Source organism: Falco naumanni, chromosome 9 (genome assembly GCF_017639655.2).
Source record: "Falco naumanni isolate bFalNau1 chromosome 9, bFalNau1.pat, whole genome shotgun sequence".
Taxonomy (NCBI): domain Eukaryota; kingdom Metazoa; phylum Chordata; class Aves; order Falconiformes; family Falconidae; genus Falco; species Falco naumanni.
In genome coordinates, this window is record NC_054062.1 from 858641 (window position 1) to 878632 (window position 19992).

Below are 19992 nucleotides of genomic sequence, written 5' to 3' on the forward strand. Positions count from 1 at the left end.
CTCTGAAAGGAAACTCTTCTGAGAAGCAGAATTGGGCGCACAGTCTCCCAAGAGATTAACTTTTCCTCTGCCTGGGAAGGAAATGAGAGGAACCACAAAGAATTCTTAGTGAAAAGTAAGTCTGCATCCACCTACTTCACGAGCTTTGTCACCTGTGTAAATCACATTACCTTTCAGGTTCAACAATCCAAGCCTCAGTCTTCCCACATAATTGCTGTATCCCAAATGTACGAGTAATAACTGACACCATCCTGTATTAGACACGCTAAAGCCAGGCTTATTTTATTCTTAAAATAAAAACAGCAGTAAAGTTGAAGGTTTTTGCTCTATTAAAAGACTCAGAAAATAAACATTTCCAGCAAATATCGTATGTAAAGGGCTCTCCCTTTAAGGCCACTCTATCTGGGTTTGCGCCTAGTAGAGCGTCTGCACCCAGCAGAGGCAAGACTGGCTGTCTCACCTTTGGCGAGGGAGGAGGGCTCCGCTGCTGCCTCCTGGCCTGCGTTGGCTGCCTCGTTCTGTCCTGAACCCCCTCCGCTCCCCAGATCCTGGCAATCTTCTGTGTCTTCACTTTGCTCGGCTGCGTCAGCTTCCTCCTTGCACACAGCATGTCCCAGCAACTCCTTTGCAGTGCGGTTCTCTTCGGGGAGCGGGCAGTCGGCGCTAGCGGCAGTGGACTTGCTCTCTTCCTGTAGATTTTCTTCTTCTACCACTGCGATTCCACACACATCATCAGTCATGCTGCCGAGGCTTTTGCCCTCTGCTGCAGAGGGGGCCAGCTCACCCCTGCCCTCCGGAGACCTCAGAGCTTGCTTTTGCAGGGCTGACAGCTCTGTACCCTCCTTGTCTATCCCACGATCATCATTCATCTTGCTGGTATCTGCTGCTGTAGCAGGAGGCTGTTTCGGATCATCCAGCAATTGGGAGCTGGAGCCCTGGGAATGCAAAGGAGCCTCGGGGTAGGCAGCTGTGGCATGATGCCTCGCTGCCTTGTATCTCTGCAAATGCAAACAAAACAACGTGAGAGAAAGCCCAGCTCAGCTACCGTCACTGCAGCAAGCAGCAGCTGGTCCAGAAAAACCTGTACAAAAACAGTGGTGAGTGGCAGCTAGAATCTGCAGGGGGCATGACTTGTCTCGGCAGCTCTCCTGGCCTGGGGGCTGAGGCTTTCAGGCAGAGAAGGGTCGGCTCCTGTGAGGAAAAGTGGCGATATTAAACACCGAAGTCCCTCTTGCATTACTTAATGCTGAGTGACTGCATGGCAGATCTGTGGCTCCCAACACAAAAATCATGTTTTGCCAACTGTTAGTCTCAGTCAGACTCAGGACTCTGTAGATGTAACGGCACAAGTGCAGCTCTTGCTTCAGCTACTGCCAGGACATAACTCTGCACAGGTACCCTGGATACCTGAGATGAGGCACTGCCCTCAGCTACAGAGGTGTGATTTAATATTTATCAGATAAAGCAAGACTTAAGTCGAAAGCTTAAGATTTTTTCACTCTGTTGATACAATCTGTGAAACAGTGAAATTGTTGACAGCAACACTAAGATCCCAATAATATCTTCCTGTTACAAGGTACGAAGTTCTCTACAGAATAAAGGTAAGCATATCACCAATAAAATGACTCATTTGCACTCACTATCACGATGAGCCAGCAGAGGTCCGTAAAGAGATTGAAATGGCTACTAGCCATTTTCAAGACTGAATTCCATAAAAACAGCAACTCTGTACAGCTACCTAACACGCAGCAGGAATCTGATCTTCAAGCCGCAGAGAGAGCGTGAGCTAAAGGCGTAAAACAAAGCTCCTTTTCCACAGCAGCTCCCTCCACAACCAACTGACCTTCGCCTTTCTGCCGAGGTCCCTTGCACTGGCACTAGCGTTAGACCTGACAATTTAAGGAAACTACTTTGAGCGCACTGGCTTCCACCGCTGCCTTAAGCAGTGCTACCGTAGTCTGCAGCGTGGAATTACAGCACATCAGACAGGCAGCTTTACATTGTCATTCAGTTTATCATTGGAGGCTTGTTTCTTCTCTGTCCTCCAAGAGTAGGATGTGCAGAATACCGTAACGCGTTGGGACTACATTGGTCGAGCCACAATGTTGCACCCGAACTAAAGCAGGTACAAGCACGGCAATTTGTTTTCAGTGATGCTGTACCTGCCTCACCAGCAGCCCTCTGCTGAGCCACTCTGATGAGAGTACCCCAGAAACTGGCAGTGATTTAACTCAGACGGTGACAACCTCAAGGCACCGAGGCAGCCAAGAATAACAGTTACCTGCCTGCGGATTTAACATTGGACTCTTGTCATAAATAATCCCTCCGACATCCGTTTGAAGAGCATTTGATTTCAGCTCTAAGTGGGCCAAAACGGAGGCATATGCACTGCTGCTGCAGTTTCACTCTAAGCTAATCTAAAATAAGCTGGGAAAACTGCAAGGCCGATTCCTTCATTCCTGAAATGACTAGGTGCAGGAGTGGGAGAGGATGAGCAACCATGAAGGAACAGCTGCGGTCTTCTGCTACTTGCAGTTCCAAATCCACTGCTCTAAGCGCTGGCTTCTGCAGCACCCCACCCCTTGCTGGAGGCAGTTGACTGGGAATAGGTAACCTGTCTGAAGACTAGAAGGAAAGCACAAAGTTTTGGGGGGTTGGGGTGGTGGTGGTGTTTTTTTCTTAAATGCTAACAAAAGCTGTTAGGGAAGCACAGCGGCATTTGTCAGAGCAGGTTTTGGGTGCAGGCAGAGGACAAAGTCAGTGTGGGAGCCTCCCTCCTTGCCAGGGTCAGGGAATACCGCTCTCCTGCACAGGCAGGGCCCCAGCAGTGGTCACAGGAGAAGGCAGAGACAGTGCAAGCCCTGTGTGCCCACCACAAGGTACTGATCCAGGCCCCTCACCCCCTGGCAAGTCAACAAGGACAGAATGATGGAGGCAGCTTCCAGGCCAGCCCAGTAGGAAAAGCTTCTAGATACAAAAGCAGCAAGGGGCAGTACGGCTTCTTGAGGTGGAGCCAGAAAAGCAAAGGGACAGTTGGCAGAGCTTTGTGCTAAGGAGTTTCTAGGAAAAGGGAGCAGACAGACAGACTGACTTGACTTGCTGTTGCAGGCTGACCCTGGGGACCAAATGGACTCTCACCGACTTTTAGCTTCCATCACACAGTCTGTAACGTTAAATTTCCAGATTTCTAAGGCATCTGATTTCACCAGGCCCCTTCGTGGATGAATCACACCCAGAATTTTGGCTAAAAGAGCTGCTCCTGCAGTATCGCATGAAAAGATGCGCATGAACCAGCTTTCTTTACAAGGAACAGCCTCTGTCTCTTATTCTTTCCCCATCTCGACCCACCTGTGATCTAACAGAGAAAAGGCCTAGACTGAACAATGTACTCCACAGGTTCAGCAAACAGAGCAGACACTCTGAGGAAGATTTCCAGCCAGAAATGGGCAACAAGATGACAGCAGCAGTAGCTAGGAAGCAGGACTGGTTTTAGATCTACAGGGGTTGATGTGAGACAAACACAGAGCACACCAGGAGAAAGCTATGGCACAATGGACACCAAGGATGATGGAAATGAAGACAAGACAGCTAACGTGGTGGATTTGCTGAAGAGACACGCACAGGGGTAACAAATGCCAGGCCATGCAATCGCCAAAGGGTCTAACCTGAAAGTTCTCAAAATGCATCAGGGACTTGCAGTGTGCGAGCCGGGCAGCAGAGTCGCTATGGTAGAATTTGTGACACAGCCTGCAGAGGTAACCTGCGACGGGGACCAGAAAATCCAGGCCTGCGAAACGGGAGGGGAAGGGAAATCACAGATCACATTGAATGGAACTCAAATCATGAAAGCATGTTAAAAGGGAAGGGCGGGGGCAGTGTGAGGAGAAAAGTGGAAAGCTTTGCTTCTGTTAATCAGGGATTTGCAAGACGACTTGCTGAATATCTCATCTTACCATGGAATGGCTGTGTAGTTGATATTCAGAGAGAAATCTGGCTGCCAGAGCAAAGAAACTACACAGAGCATTGGTGGGGGGGGGGAAGGAAAAAAGAATACAATGGAAAACTACAGAGAACATGTGATCTAATGTAATGGGATCAAACCAAGCAGAAGACAGCAGGCGCGCAAGAGGAACACGCAGAGAACATTCACAGCATGAATCATTATTCCATCTGCCACACGATAGTGGAAGGTTACAGCGATATGGAAGATTGGTGTAAACAGAGCTCTCCTTGGGCACAAAACAGCCTCTGCAGAGCTGCCCTCCTCACAACGCGAGCGGCCGTTGAGAGGTTTGAAGTCAGAATCGCTTACAGGGTGGGGACCAGAGACAGCCATCTGGAGGCAACACTGCCCACCAGTCCAGCACCATGTCTGAGTAACCGCTAGGTAGAGCGTGGGGGTTCTCAAGCAGAGCAAACATGCACAGTTTGGGCTCTAGCGGTGAGTGCGATACTGTCGTTGCTGCGCAGTATCTCTATACAAGCTGCATTTCTGTTGGAAAGCATTCCAATCAATATGCTTTCAGGCTCCATCTTTCCAGAGCATCCCTCATTTGCTGCCTACTTACTTCAGTATTCCTGCCCTGCTTGTTCCGTTTCCTACCTTAGTAAGGTATCTGGCTCTCATCCTTTCTTCTTCAAAGCAAAAGGCAGCTGACAAACATCAATCACATCCTTATGTTTTATCACACAGTAATAAAGCAACATTTGGCTCTTTCTCCAGGCAGCAGTGACCTGTACCACTCCAATGCAGATGCTGGAGCACCACAGCCCAAGAAGCCATTATAGCAGTAGGTAGAGACCATCCTCTCTTTCAGATACAGCATGTGGCTAGAAAAGGCCCTGTGTTTAAGCCTTTGTGCTTAACTCTGCTTGCTTACCATAGGCCGTGTCTGGACAATACTTCTCACTTCCTTCGTAATCCTCCAAAGACACTTCCTTCAGCCCAGTCTGGAAACCAAAAAAACATTAGTGCCTACTGTATCTATGCCAAATCCTTTCCTGGGCTCTTACATTTTTCTGGTAAGCTTGGGAGCAAACCGGAGGATTCACATACCAGAGACAGAGTTGCACAGCGTCTGGTTAAGGCCAGATACAAAACCCAATGTCAGCAGGCCACTTGATTACAAGGGTTAAAAACACCCCTTGCACTCCAAGCCTGATGTAGCTTAGCCATGTACCTCCTTCTTGGTAACTGCTCTCTACTGGGAAGACATTTATCAAGATAAAACTCCACACACAGGTCTTCTATAAGACCAAGCTACTGCTGGGCTAGTCAAAGAGACTATATCAATGTTGTTACCAGAAATTCTTTCCCTTGAAAAAACGTTGCTTATGCTCCTCAGCAACAAGGTAATGTCTGAAGACACCAGTAGGAGCTGTACAGCACAGCAGAAACACCTTCCTGCATCCCACACGTAATGCCTGATTCTCTTTTGCATCATCCCGTGCTCTAGAAGAGCCCCAGAGCCCTCCCGCTGCAGGGTACAATGCTGACTGGACTCCCGAAACCCTGAGCTCAAGCAGCCAAGACCAACCAGGCACAGGAACCCACAGCAGATTCTCAGAAAAGTCATTCCATCTCCTTTTGCATGGCATACCTGCTTGGTAGCAGAATCCTCATTCTCCGTCAGCACTACATCAAGGTCTTCCTCCTCACCAGCTCCTCCCTCCTCTTCCTCCTCTTCATCATCATCATCTTCAAAACAGCCAACAGCATCCACTGTGATCAACTCCTCCGAATCCTCTGGGCTGCCCAACTCCTTCTCTCCTAGCCTCACCTGTCAGGTACAGAAAAGAAAGATCAGATCAACTTGGCGCTCTCCATTTAACCAAGAAGACCCCAGACTCTGAACAGACTGCTTTTGATGAGTAGAAGGGACTGCACAAGAGGCACAAAGCTATCTCGCTTCTAGACCCATCTAACTCCTTGTACCTTTTTCACTCAATTTCCTTAGGCTCTAACAACTCAAGTCCAGCAAAAGATGAAAATTAAAAGAGGGCTGGAAGAACTGCATGTCTTCCTTTCACCCATGCAATAGTCAGGGAGGCAGAAAGTTAACCTGCTCCACAGTGCAGCTGCTTCCAGTCCTGCGCAGCTCTCCACTCAGGCCATATTACCTCTTTGGCTTTCTGTTTGTGCTCAGGGGACTTCATATGCTCCACGAACTTGCGAGGTGTCTTGAAATGGCGGCTGCAGACAGTGCAGAAAGGACGAAGCGCACGTTTGGCCAGCTAAGGAAAAAGGGACAATTCAGTAAGTCACAAGAGGCACTGTTCTGGAGGAAGGCAGACAAATCTTGAGTGAAACAAAGTCACAGTCCTGCATCTAAAACAGGGAGACTGCAGAGTCATCTTTTCAGCAGAATGGACTCCCTAGCTCTTACCCACCAAAAATACGGAAAATATGCAGAGCAAAACAAACGTGGCTTATAAAAGGTGTTCTGGCACTTCTCCCCTAGGAGCCAATAAATATGATGGCCTGCCTGAATTTTAGCTTGAAAGTTTACAGGCTGCCCACCAACTCCTCCATTCAATTGATTAGGTGAGTATGACAGGCCATATCTATTGAGAAAAGTCAAGAATTATAAACTAGAGGTGTTTCAGGCCGTACCGACACAGCACAACAACTGGAAGCTCCAACGCCAGTGTTCAGAGGCAGGAGGTAGCATGGCAGTGCCCTTAGGCAGTGAGGATGTTACTGGCAGAACTTTATGTGCATCTCTCCACTCCAATCACTTTTCCTTTGCTGCTTGGGGAACAGGAGATGCTAGACACTTCCACTCAATCCCCACAAAAGATCAGTGCAAAGGTGAAATCCACGCTACGGTTGTTACCTTGTGTTCTTGGGTCCTGCGATGTTTGATTAGATCCCCTGTGAAGTGTATCTGACAAGTATTACACCATCGCTGCTGGGTCTCTCTGAAGTGACAACGGACATATCTGTTAAGTCACAACTTTTTACAGTCTCCATGGAACACTGCAGTTTGCAATCTGTTCTCGGCATTGTTTTCCCCAGCATTCCCATCGTTACAGGCTCAGGTTTATCTTCTCCCCTTCCCGGTCACTTATATAGGTTGCTTTAGCTCACGCTAACAGAAAGGCACCAGTTAAAACTAGCCTCCGACCTGATCTACTACTGCATTAAAAAAAATATATGGTATATCAAAGTCAATAGTGGTATCCTTTAGCAGGAAGAAAGTTGCCTGAAAAAGATTAAGGCTCCTGAAACCAGAAAGAGATTTAGTACCTTACCTAGAACAAAGGGGCACCCTGGTGCAGTGAGGAATTTAGAACCCACGTAGGTCCACATTCAGACTGAGTTTTCTGGCGCAGACCAGCACTTACCCATCTTTTTCTGCAGGCACCTTCTGCTCCTTCACCATGGGCAGTAGTGAAACAAAACAAACATTGCTCATGTGCTGGATCTCCCCAAGTCGCTGCTGGTGCTGAATTCCAGCCATGTGAGATTGGAAATTCTGAGAGAGGTTAGGAGAAAAATTGTTTAAATGTATTCAAAATACAGAAAGTAATAGGTATAAGCTATGCTTTCCGTTCTCTCGGCTGCTGTTTAACAATGAAATGGTATAACAGCTTAGGAGCATGGCTGCCTGTGCATCCACCCACATTCAATTCCTAGCAGGTTGCTTGCCAGCCCTTCAGGAGAAGTTTATTTTATCTGCATGCCTGTCATCATTTATCGCCCTTGTTCCTGAAGCATGAGCCCTTGTGTCCCGGTTTCAGCAAGTCTCCTGCTGCACGTCCCCACGGCAGCTGGCCATCTAACTCACTTCTGACCACCCACATCCCAGTCAGACCTGTGGATTCCTACCTGCTGGCTGCAGCAGTTGGTCTTGCAGATGTAACAGTAGAATTTAAGGACCGATTCAGGGTTGGGATCAGCTGTGCCCACCTCGCAGGTCCAGTGCCCTGGTTTCAGAGCTGTTGTACTGATAGCTCTGCTCTCGCTGCTCTGCTGGATAGTCACTTTCAGTGAACCTCCAGAACTCAACACCTGCTGAAAGAAGGAGTCAAGATTAAGTCCTCTCTCTCAGTAGAAGACACTAAAAAATTACACCTGCTTTTTATGTGGCCTAAGCTCTCTACCCCTTCAGAAAATGCATTTAAGCTTGAAACCACAGAAGGCTGATCAGAAAGACTCATACACGGCTCCTTCTCCCAACACTGCTGAATCGGCGATCCCTGTGTCACAGCACCAGGCCAGTGAGTACAGATGGTCATTTCTACAGCCTCTGTAGGCACTGTATGATCCAGTCTCTGGAGACTGGAACAACGAACTGCGTTGGTAAGGGACACAATCAGCTCATGTCTCTCCACTGCAGACCTAAAGGCAACTCCGCACCACGTCTGACGGGGTAAGGAACTTGTACACATAGGCAGGATGATATATTTGCTCACATCAACAAATGCCTCCAATTATGGAAGGCTATCAAGTCTGATTTGCACCACGGGTTGAATCTTTGCTTACAGATTTACACAGCCTAAGGTCCTGGTTTAACATCTAGCATGTGGGCAAGTTATTTCATGCAGAAGACTCTCAGGTTGCTGGCTTCACCTGTGTCTCAGTTTTCCAAGCTGCCTTTCAAAAGCACAGACTCTACTACCTGCTCACACCTGCTGTGATGCAAGTCCCACTGCAGCTGCATCTTTACTACCATCACCTGAATTTTTTTACACCTGCTCTTCAGCAACATAAAGAGATATATTTGCCTATGGCCCTCAACACATGCATTTTTCAGCAGCTCTTTCAATTCAACTTTCCGTTTTTCCAGATGAATACTAAAATCTTAATGAACCCTAGAATCCACGAACAGCCAGCAGTAGGTAAGGCACAGGCTAGCAGAGGTACAAAAGCAGGAAGTCAGAGCAGACTGTGCACTAATTGCAGACATAGTATGCCTTATTGCCAGGGACAACAGCTTACAGCAGGAGACAGAGCTCCAGACGTGGGTGCCATCTGGTTCCCAGTGGCAACGGGCTTCTCTGGGATGGAGGAGGAGGTTCTATGCTCTGCACCACCCCTGCACAGTGCAGTGTCTACTCACCTCAGGAGCCTTTGGTTCCTCAGAGAATTTCCTCTCTTTAGAGAGATCTTCAGCTGTGTACTCCTTTGCATTGCTTGTACCTAGGAAGAAAAGAGTCCTTTTAGCGGTGTTAAATCAGCAGAGCAATGGAAGAAAAAACAAAGCAGCACTTGAATGAAGTCAGGGAGCTTTCCTCACAGTGATATTGGCCATAAGCCCAGTTCACAAACCTTTCTCCAAAGAAATCTTTATTACAGAGGGAAATTTCCCGTCATTTGCATTTGGGAGGCAACAGGTTTTAAGGGACTATATTTGGATTTGGTTACCAGACTTTCTCCTTTCCCCATTCTGTATGGCTGGGGGAAGGATGTTTCTGACAAGACTCACGGGACCCACAGATGCTGATCTACAGCTGCAGTTCCAGCAAGGAGTGCCCTAAAAGAGCAAATCACAGGGCCCAGCAACTCACCATCAGCTTGAACATGGGCGCTTGACTCTCCTGCTTCCTTGCTGCCTGTGGCATCCTCTAATGCAGCCTCCTCAGTCGCACTTTAGGAATATCAAGCAAATGAGGTTATTTGCCATGTTACAGACAAAGAGATTCAGAAGACACACCAAGGCACAGGCTAGAGTCTAAGCTGCCACACTCTCCATTATACTCCCAATTCAATACGCTACTGGAAGTGGTACTTCAGGCAATGATTCAGCAGAAATACATAAAACAAAATGAAAAGTGGGCATGGGCATTCTACAACAGATACAGAAACAGCAGCCAAATAGTCTGGACAAGAAGGTTGCAACTGATTTTGTGGATCACTGCCCTCTTCTGCAAGATGCCTGCAGGTAAGTAAGTTCATACAGGAAATTTTCTTGGTTAAGAGCTCTGAGAGCTCACTCCTGTCTTGATCAGTCACCTGCGGGGAGACTGCAATACCCAGAAAGTACCCCAGGCTGCTCCGTGCATGAGGGAACAGAGACCTGTCAGAACTGCAAGGGTTCTCAGTGGTGTCTTACAGGGATTTCATTGTAACTGCCTGCTCTATTCCTATCAGTCCTGTTTCGTTCCAGAGTCTGCTTGTGCAGAACTGTACAAGACGCAGATCAAAAGGACTTTGCTTTACTTGGTACTGGAGGAAAAAAAGATCTCAAGGGGACTGCTGAGAATGAACAGTTGACTTTCAGAGGGCACGAAGTGTACTTTACAGTATCTTTCTCCATCCCCCATTTTCCCATCAGGGCTAACATTTTTCACCATGGCTTGAACATCTTCTCTCTCAGGACGTCACAATATCCCACCCGCTGGTGTCCTTCTGCTAACAGGGAGCAGCACATTCTGCACAACCAGGAACGCAGACTGTACAGGTACTGCATCCAGTGACCCAAACACACACGTACCGCAGAACTTATCAGATTGATAAGTGATAATGTAACTGGGTTACACAGCTATAAATATGCAGCAGGGTTTGGGCAGTGCAAACACGAAGAAAACAAGAGCGTCTGGCATTAACATTATTTGTCAAGTGCTGCCAGCAGACTCAATGCTATACCACACACAGATGGTGACAGCACTCCAGGGCAAGGGTTTGCAGTCTAAACTGCAAATCTAAGGAGCAATCTAGGGGAGCGAAAGCCATCACAATCATGATCTAAGGAAGAAACAGATACTTGTCAGGCCATGCTAGAAGTGGGTGTTCAAAGAGGATTTGAAGATGATAAGTGCTTTCTGCACTGGAATGAGGATGTTGTTCCAGGTACACAGATGGTACATAGCAGAAAAGGCAGAAGTGGGAAAAACCTGAAATAAAGAAGGAGGCTGGTATTCCTGGCCAAAGGGAAATGCAACAGTGAAACACAAAATAAAAGTTTGTGACAGGGATGGGGGCAATGCCCTTCTCATCTGTGAAGGGCAATATGAGAACAGTCATTTTTTTTCAGAGATCCATCATCTGTTCATTGGAAGTAAACAGAAACACTTCAAAAAAAGAAAAAAAAAGCTCAGGAATGATCTATTCTGAGTAAATACCAGCCATAATATATGCATCAAATCTGGCAGTCCCTAACTACTGCCTAGGAAAGGATTTTCCTAATAGCAGGCTTGTTGCAGTGAGCTCTGTCATTCTCCAGGCTTGATATTTTTTTCCAGTGTATGTAACAGGACTTTGATTAATACCCTACTAAATATTAATGTAATTAAAATTAAATTAGCTTTGGCAAACAGATTACAAAGCATACGCTGAAATGCATTCAGCTTTGCATTAATTGAATTTATTCACTTTCTTGCTAATCAAGAGTCCATAATTCACGCTGGTCCCTGCTCACATAATATTTATCACTCTTTAATGTTTTACATGATCAAGGTAGCATCTGAACATCAAAGTAATACTGGAACATTGTCCCTAAAGCTAGCCATTAATCTCTAATCTACAGATGGGAAGCAGAGAGGTGAAGAAACTTGTCCAAAACCACACGGTGAATTGTTAGCAGGGAAGATAAGAGGGCCCAGGAGTCCTGACTCATAGTCATTAACATATGTCGGAGAATTCTCAAATCGATGCCTCCAGAAATCTGTATTCACTCCCTCCTCCTCTCCCTCCGCACCAGCGAGGAGCCAGCGCCGGGGGCACCGCGGGCGCAGCCGACCGGGGATGGGCGGCCCTCCGCCCCGCTAGGTGGCGGTGCAGCCCCGGCAGAGGGCCCAGGCGGCCGGCCCCGCCCGAGCAGGGCTGCCCCGGGCCGCCCCGACCCACCGGCCGGCGGTGCTGGCAGCACAGGCTTTGCAGCAGGGGCACCGCGCTCGCTCCAACCTACGCTAGGGCGTACCGGTTCCCTTCCCCTTCTCATGCCGCAGAATCAATGACCCTCTCCTACACCTGCTGTAACCTTACAGAATCCAAGCCTTTTCCTCTCCGCTGATACGTGGCTGCTCATTTCCCTTTTTGACATTTAGGGAAGAAAATTAGATAAATACATCAGAATAGAAAAGAACCTCCCTGTGGCTTACAAGAATCCTGGCAGGAGAATGCATGAGCAAACTCCATTTTCTCACGCTTTTCCATGAGCCGCATCTCTTTATTTTTCATTCCCGTAGTTGGATCACCCATAGCAGAGACCCTCTAACACCCTGGATCTCAGCAAGCATCGTGAGACTTTCTGAATTGTCCATGAGCATCTGAAATACCTCCTACATGCTAGGCATCAGGCCAGTACAGTACAGCCCTAATTATTAAAAAATACAATTAGACAATAATTCTAAACACAGTAACTATTTCAATACCCTGTTCAATAAATACCTCTTCAGTCTTTTTGCAGCAGGCTCAGTGTTCAACACAGATTCTGTTGGAGTTCTTGGTTCTGCAGGAACACAGAAGGAGATCTCCTTAGCGAAGCAGACCATGCCACCTTTAGCATGTTCCCTAACCGAATGGCCAATGCCAACAAAGCTCTGTTAGAGCAAATAATGCTATACGTTTGCTTATTCTGAATGTGAGAATTGTAGTGATAAGGTTAGGTAACAACCTAAGAGATTTTAGCTTTATTGCAGATGTTACTGTGTAAGGTGTCATCCAGAACGGAATCTACATTTATGCCTACTAAGTGGGTCTCCATGCTATACCTAGGTGCCAAGAGCCCAGATCATAGGAACATTAGTATAAGCCAAGGTGGCATATCTGTTTGACAGCAGTCACTTAACCACGTAATTTTCACCACTGCATATACACTGGCCACAACCTTGTCACATGCCTGCATTTTTAGACTAGGCACTCTTCAGTCAGAAATAACATTCCCACATCTGTATTGCATCCCACACTGTAAAGGATGCAGCGCCAGCAGCTTCTGCTCTGACGAGTGGAATACCAGTACTCTTTCAACTCATCTTTTCATTAGCATGTTGATTGCAACTGGTTCTGCTTTGTTTGTTTGACTCCATGAGATGTTGAGTTCAGCACAAGTAAGGCAATGTGGAAGCTTTCATTTCAAACCAGTTTCCTTCCCCCCACCCCCCGCCCCAGCTTACACGGGGCTCACTGTCAAAGTGACTTCTGAGAGACTTCCATGCAAGACATATGGAGCTAGCTTGTAAGAACCAAAAATACTCAGGTAAAAAGGATGTATGAAGCACATAGCAGAGGACCATCACAGGCAGTTTAAGCATTTACAATGAGAAATATAGATGACTAAGACTAAAGTAATCTCCAATCTTTGCTGCAGGAATAGCCAAGAGAAGTTTATAATGTCTAGAAGCGTTTGTTCCATGGCAGGCTTCCCCCTTACCTGTGGATGGCAAGGAATTGTTCTGCTCTGACCCTGCTTGCATTCCCTCTGGGATGTCCACTTTCTCATCACCTTGTGCCTGAGATGAAGAACCAGGATCTAGTTCCCGCTTCCTGTCAGGGACCCTCTGGAAGTCCTGCAAGGGGCAGAGAGTCACTGCCAGCGCTTGGTCTGTCCTCAAACCCAACACACCACCCAAAACACCAGCGTTTTACTGTGGGGCAGGAACAGGAATTCCAGCAGAGAGTAAAGGAAAGGAATAGGCAGTTTATGTTGGGCTGCCTTGCTTCAGGCAAGTTCATTCCACAGGCAGCCCATGATGTTTCTCCAGTGCTTTCAAGTAGCAGCTGTAGGAGACCCAGCTGCTTACAGAGAATAGGGTTGCTTTAGAGGGACTCTGGCAAGAGGTGAATGGGCAGGGAAAAAGAATAGACAAAAATAATCCCTGTTCCTTTTGACTCTGGAGAAAAAACAGTCCAACAGTGGAAGTCTGCCTTATCCACTATGTCTTTTTGACAGAATGGGACCAAATATGCAAAAGCTAATCTAGGAGGAAGTACGTACTGGTCAATTAACCCAAGAACCACTTCCAGGACATAAAAGAGGTCTTAATGGTGGAAAATGAGAAAGTTTTTTACAAAACACATTGTAGATTTTACAAAATCCACATGAACAAATATCATGACCCTAAAAAAAAGGGGAAATGGCCCAAAGAGGCAGAGTGACACATCCATAGTAGGACCAAGTCGTTTGGGAACAACAAACTGTTTTGGAAGGCTAACGGGGCAGAACTCTGGCCTCTGTGAAGAGCAAAGCACTCAGGATTTCTTCTATTTTAATTACTTTGAAGCTGGTACTTCTAAATGTTCCTTTTATATCTTAGGTTTAAACAGTTCTGCTATGAGGAATTCTCTCTCTCTGGCAAGAAATGACAAGAAACCTTTGCATTATAAATGTAAATATGGACCACTAGAACCTTAGGGATGGACTTATTTCTGCATTTCTGTGTCAGCAGCATGGTGCAAAACCATTTTCGTTGTAAGGCACTCTCCCTTCTGTTTTGCTCTCCATCTATGATAAGTCAACTGCTGCAAGTGCAAAAGGAGCACAAAGCTCCCAACAGTTGGAAACAAGCAGCCCACCTTGCGAAAAGTCCGGTTCTGCCGCTGGAAGGGAAGGCCCGGGAAGCCCAGCCGAGTTGGCTTCAAGGAGACCCCAACAGGTGGTGGCCCTAGGAGGGAATGTCTTGTAGCCTGAGGGAAAAACTGCTGCAGTGCTGGCGCTGTCATGTTAAATCCACGTAGGTTTCCTGTAAATGCAAACACACAGTGTATCACCACTCTGCACTGTGCAAAGGAGAAAGAAAAATCTTCCACCTGTAAAGGGCTCCTCCGTGCACCACCCTGTCCTTTACTGGGCACTGTACGGGTGCTCTATGCTTTACCCTCTCTTCAGCACCCACAGAACAATTTGATGTGATAGCAACTATTACTATGTATCAGGCTATTTAATTATAATTGTCACTGCAGGCTAAGATCATTAGAGCAATTAGTTGATCTGAGCACAGTAGTGCTTGTGTCTGCAACAAACAAGGTCTCGATTTACAAAAATTCGCTGTGAAAAAGGAAAATTCATCCTACATCTGTGCAGCTGGCAGCCCGCACCATGGTATGGGTGCTGTTTAACACAAGCCAGCAACAGCATTTCATTTAAAACAACACTGGACTTCTCAAACAAAAGATTCCGCAGTCCTCTGCCACTTGGTTGTCATGCAAGCTCAACATGTCAACCTAAACCCTGACACATGAGACTCTGCCATTTCCAATTATAATGCTCTGCTTTCTGAACAGCTCTTTCCAGCATCCACAAGCTATTAACTAAGTCTCAACGATTTCTTACAATGGTAGTCCTTGCTATCCCCACTTCACGGGTGAGGGAATGGAAGTGCCCAGATGCCTCAGCTATACCCTCAGAAACTGTCTGCCACTCTGGGAACCTGGACTTACACTGCACCTTTTTTATCTGTCACTTGAATTAGCACATACTCTGGGCTTTTTAGCAGCTGTCAAAACAGGGCAGTGAAGAATGGAGACAGGCACCCAAAATCTGAAAAACTGAGCTACGCTGTTTAAAGCCAGCAACACCATAGGAAATACTCCTCCATGTTTGTCTTCAACAGTAATCTAATCCCTTATTACTTACCATAAATAATCTCTTACTGTAGAGAGATACTGCTATATTGAAAAATTGTAAAGCAAGAAATCATCTTCTGCTCTCAGTTTAGTGCCTTTAAAGAACCACACATCTATTTCAACTTGAAGTATTTATCTCTTCCTATTCCCATTGCTGAAGCCACATACAGTCAATTAATTATTTATGCTGATGTTTCCCAGGTACAGAAATACTACAGCATCAGATATTCTTACATGTAACCCAAAACTGAATGACCAAAAAAATTCAGATCCCTAAGAAGGGCCGCACTGGACACTGCAACCATATTACATGTTACCTGTGGCTAGGTGGTGTAGATTATTGGAAGAAAAGTCACAACTCAATTCAGCATGTAGAGATGAAAAGAAGAGGAACAATGCTAAGACAAAGCGCATGTAGGAGCATTCATTAACATACCTTATCCTGCTCTCGCATCTAATTTGCCCCAGGTCCTTGGCATACTATTCAAATGTGACTTCTCAATAAGAGGTTTTGCTTTAGGGAAAAGGTCAGCCCATGCTAACATCAAACGTATCTGAGTGTGGCTGACTGAAATGGCATCAGACCTTTTTTCTTGACACAAATATATATACCAATCTTCGGAGCATGGCTTGTCCTTTTTCACTGCCACTTTCCCTACAACCTGAGAGAGATCTGTAGAGAGCCACTGGAGTCACTAGAGAGCCCTCTCATTAAACGGGCAAGAGAGAACAAAAGGAGAGTTAGCAACATGCAGAATAAATCTATTGTCTTCACATCTGGGCATGATTCACAGGCAAGATAAAAATCGCAGGCATTAATCTAAACTAGACACTTTAAAACTATCCCAGGTACTGATTTTCTCTGTTGAAAAGAGCTGTCAGGTTAAGGCATGCGCAACAATAAAGACACAGATGTACTCCCAATATCTTTACCTTTGCAATGGTATTATTAAGGCAGCTTCATAAATTTGTTTTGAAAACATCACATCTGGCAAAAAAAAATCCACTTGTGGGAAAACAGTGACGGAAGAACACTGGTATTATCCGCCACACAAATGACAGCCATTTCAGGGAATCGAAATTTCACAAGACAATTGAAACCCAAACCATTTTCCACCACAATATACTTCATTTGTTTGTATTGCACTAAGTTTGGACAAAGACAAGCACCTACTGCAAACACTGTTAGCGTGTATTTAACAGGCAATGAAATAAATTGTTTTAACCTTCCAACCAATGGGGGGGGGGGGGGGGGGGGAGAAAAAAAAAAAAGTATTTTATCTAAATATATTGATGAAAAAATACTCTCTCTGCCAAGTCTAAGAGGGAAGGCACATATGTAGTATCCAACCTGATACCTTCACCTTCTAGTGCTGCTCCCGGTTGTGAGCAGTTGGGCATATGGGATTTTCAACAACAACTGAAGCACCTCTAATGTGGGCTATGGTCAAATTTGAAGCGGGGGGGGGGGGGGGGGGGGGGGGGGGAGACGAGACATGACAAACAGAACTGCCAAATACAAGGACTGCAATGGTTCAGCAAGGAGTAGCCATACTATGTTTCAGTCCATGAAGGATGATTAAATAACTCCAATAAGTACGCGTCTCCCATAACGACAGTACCTTGCATCTGCTGCATGAGTAAGGCCCGCTGAAGCATGGGATTGGCATTGAGCAGCGATGGTTGATTTGTTGCCCGTAAGCTCAGCATCTGTTGCTGTTGCGGTGGTGGCAAACCCCTGGAAAAGAAGGCATTAATCATAAGAACCCAATAAAAATTGTACCCTTCAATGCCAGGCACAAGTATATATAGCATATATATACAATTCCAGGCACAAGTGTGTGTGTGCATATATATATATACACACAGAGAATAACAAGTATAAAACAGAGGAGCAAAGAACATCTGAAATGCTGATATATGTGCATGAAAAGATACCATGCACTGGCACTGTATCCTCTTTCTTCCACTCTCCTGGAATTTCCAAAGCTGACAGATTATCTATCAAGGAATTTGAGGTCAGAGAGAACTCCTTAGCACCAAGCCCACATAAAGCCTCTCAAGCAGCATAAAAAAAGCCCAGAAGCTGACTGCAGTTCTACAGACTCATGCAGCCCTTGTCAGTAAGAAACGAGCGATCTAGATCAGCAGCTACATTTGACACAACAACAAAAAAGTAAGTTCTAAAAAACGGGGAGTTTTCTCAGGAGCTTAAAGCAGATTTTCCCAAAATCGACGCCTCCCACACGGAGCCAGACAGGTCACAACTCTAAATGGTGCCCCCTAACTGCCAAGAACTGGATGGAAAAATAAAGCACGGCCTTCATATTTCACACACGAGGAGGAAGGAGCGAGCGGAGAACTCTCCACTTGTAAGGAGGGTGGAGCAGACAGGAGAGAAAAGTCTGAAGAAACTGGCAGGAGCTTCTTCAGGCGATGGCAAGGTCAGGCCCACCTCTAAGCACAACTGCTGACACAGCCAAACCCGCCAGGGCTGTGAAGAGGTAAACGCGGAGCAAAATATTCATGCTGACAAAAAAACCCCCAATGCTCTTAACAGAATTTACAGCAGCTCATCTTCATGTTTGCTGCTCTAGATTGTTCCAGTCTCGGCACTGAGATATTTATATCAGAAAAAGCATACTTTTAAAGGTGTCACACGCATCCCTGCTATCCAGCAGTCAGCCCCATACCGGCATCTTAAGGGCAGCTTTGTTTCTAGCGTAAGACATGTAATAATGGCAGAAAGATTCAGAGGCTGGTATTTCTAGGAGAACAGAGAGATTCACCACATTTACCCCAGAGACACATGCCTTATAAAGTAATTATTGTAATTTATTAAATAACGAATTAGCTTCCTCCTTAAATTCACATCCCATCGCTTTGAATTTGCAGAGCATAAGGCCTGAAAGGTAACCGTAACTGCAGACAAGCGCATCACCCCAGAGAACCGCTGTCAGCCCCCAAACCGCAGCCCACGGGGGCCGGCGGCCGCTGCCCGAGCAGCCGCTGTGCCCGGCGCATTTCGGCAGGAGCCCCCCCCGCTCGCCGGTTTGTTCCCGGCACACGCCACCTGCCAGCCCCCAGACCCCAGCCCCCGGCCCGGCCCGCGCGGGGCGCGCCGCTAGCCCACCCGGGCAGGAGACCCGGCCGGGAAGACAATAAATAAACGGCCTCAGCTCAGTAACGAGAGAACGAGGGTGCGTGTCCCCGCGGGGCGGCTCGGCCTGGTGCGTTCGCCCGTTTCTGCGGGGGGAGGCGGCCGCAGGACCCCCGGCCGGGCGCCCCCCCGCAGCGCGCTGTGCCGCCCCGCGCCGGCCCCCGTCCGCGGGCATTGCCCCCCGCACGCCGCCTCCCCGCCGCCCCCCCGGGCCTCCGGCCCCCCGGCTCGGCCCCGGGCGCGCCCCCGCCTGCCTCGGTCGCCCTCCCCGCCGGGGAAGGGGCAGGCCGGCGGCCAGCCCCGCCGCGGCTCCCACGGGGCGAGGCGGGAGGCGGAGGGGAGCGGTCCCCTGGGACAGGCCCGAGATCCCCGGCCTCGCGTAGCGGCGCTTACCGGCCTCCCTGCTGCGCCGCGGGGTGGTGGTGGTGCTGCTGCTGCTGAAGGAGGTGCTGGAGCTGCAGCAGCTGCTGCTGGAACTGCTGCTGGTTGAACATGTCTGGGGAGCCCCGAGCGGGGCGAGCCTGAGACAAAACACGGGAGGGCGAGGGAGGCACCGGCTGCGGGGCTGGCGCGTCTCAGCCCTGCAGCCATTGAGCAGGGGAGCCGCCGCCGCTGCCGCCCATTCATTCACTGAGCCGATCCCCCCCTGCCGCCGCCTCCTCCTTCCCCCCGGGGTCATCGCAAGCGGCAGCCTGGGGAGGAGGTTCCCAAACCCCACCTCCCCAAACCCGCTCCCCCCGCCGCCACCCGCCCGCGCCCCCGCTCCCCGCCCCGCCGGACCCACGGCGGTCACCGCTCCCCGCCAGCCGCCTCCATCTTCCCGCCGGGGACAATGCCCGCCTGCCGGGCCCCGCGCCCCGGAGCCGCCGCTCGGGTACCCCCGGCCCGCATCCCACGCGGGGCCGCGGAGCGAGGTCCCCGCTCCCCGGGAGGGAACGGGCACCATCTGTCCGGGGCTGGCAGGGGGCACGGAGTAAGCGGCTGCGGAGGGGGAAGCAGATGGCATCCAGCAGCGTGGGGCTCTGCTCTTTGTGGGTTTGTTGTTTTTTTTCAAAGAGTCCCGGGAATCTCGGGTACCATCTCGCCGCGGAGATGGAGACAGCCCCGCACAGCCCCTGGCTGCTCGCTGCGGTCACCACTTGGCGAGCTTGCCCCGGGAACCCGGGAGAAAACACATGGACTTTGCAGGGTTGCTCTGGGCTGTAAGCTGAGGTGATTTCTAGCAGGTCCTTTTTTTTTTTTTTTTTTTTTTTTGGGGGGGGTGGGGGGGTGGGGCGGGGGGCTGCTGCAAAACCTTCCCTGCAGCACCTGTTTTCTCTAAGTA

The 19992-nt window shown here is 48.2% G+C and overlaps 1 protein-coding gene across 6 annotated transcripts; it reads right to left on the reverse strand.

Annotated features, from left to right (window-relative positions):
- Positions 1-256: 256 nt before the first annotated feature.
- CIZ1 (CDKN1A interacting zinc finger protein 1) lies at positions 257-19629 on the reverse strand. Of its 6 annotated transcripts, none has more exons than XM_040605931.1 (16): positions 19453-19629; positions 19062-19189; positions 17131-17246; positions 14459-14625; positions 13317-13452; positions 12335-12395; positions 9514-9593; positions 9066-9145; positions 7832-8014; positions 7348-7478; positions 6837-6921; positions 6121-6234; positions 5601-5780; positions 4881-4950; positions 3666-3787; positions 257-998 (listed from the first exon to the last, which is right to left on the reverse strand). In XM_040605931.1, the coding sequence occupies exons 1-16, from the start codon at positions 19612-19614 to the stop codon at positions 399-401; spliced, it is 2415 nt and encodes an 804-aa protein (XP_040461865.1). In that variant the 5' UTR covers positions 19615-19629; the 3' UTR covers positions 257-398. The 6 variants fall into 6 exon arrangements, with proteins under 6 accessions (XP_040461865.1, XP_040461866.1, XP_040461864.1 ...); XM_040605932.1 differs by having other exon boundaries at positions 257-935; positions 7832-8017; XM_040605930.1 differs by having other exon boundaries at positions 7832-8017.
- Positions 19630-19992: the final 363 nt, after the last annotated feature.

What these genes read in the sequence shown, in the direction of transcription:
- CIZ1 (XM_040605930.1), bottom strand. Translation starts at nt 19,614, where the DNA reads ATGGTGCCCGTTCCCTCCCGGGGAGCGGGGACCTCGCTCCGCGGCCCC. An exon ending in GCGGCGCAGCAGGGAGGCCG is followed by an intron (nt 17,247 to 19,061) that starts GTAAGCGCCGCT and finishes CTTCTTTTCCAG; the next exon opens with GGGTTTGCCACCACCGCAAC. An exon ending in GTGCCTGCAGAAAAAGATGG is followed by an intron (nt 6,922 to 7,347) that starts GTAAGTGCTGGT and finishes TTGTCACTTCAG; the next exon opens with AGAGACCCAGCAGCGATGGT.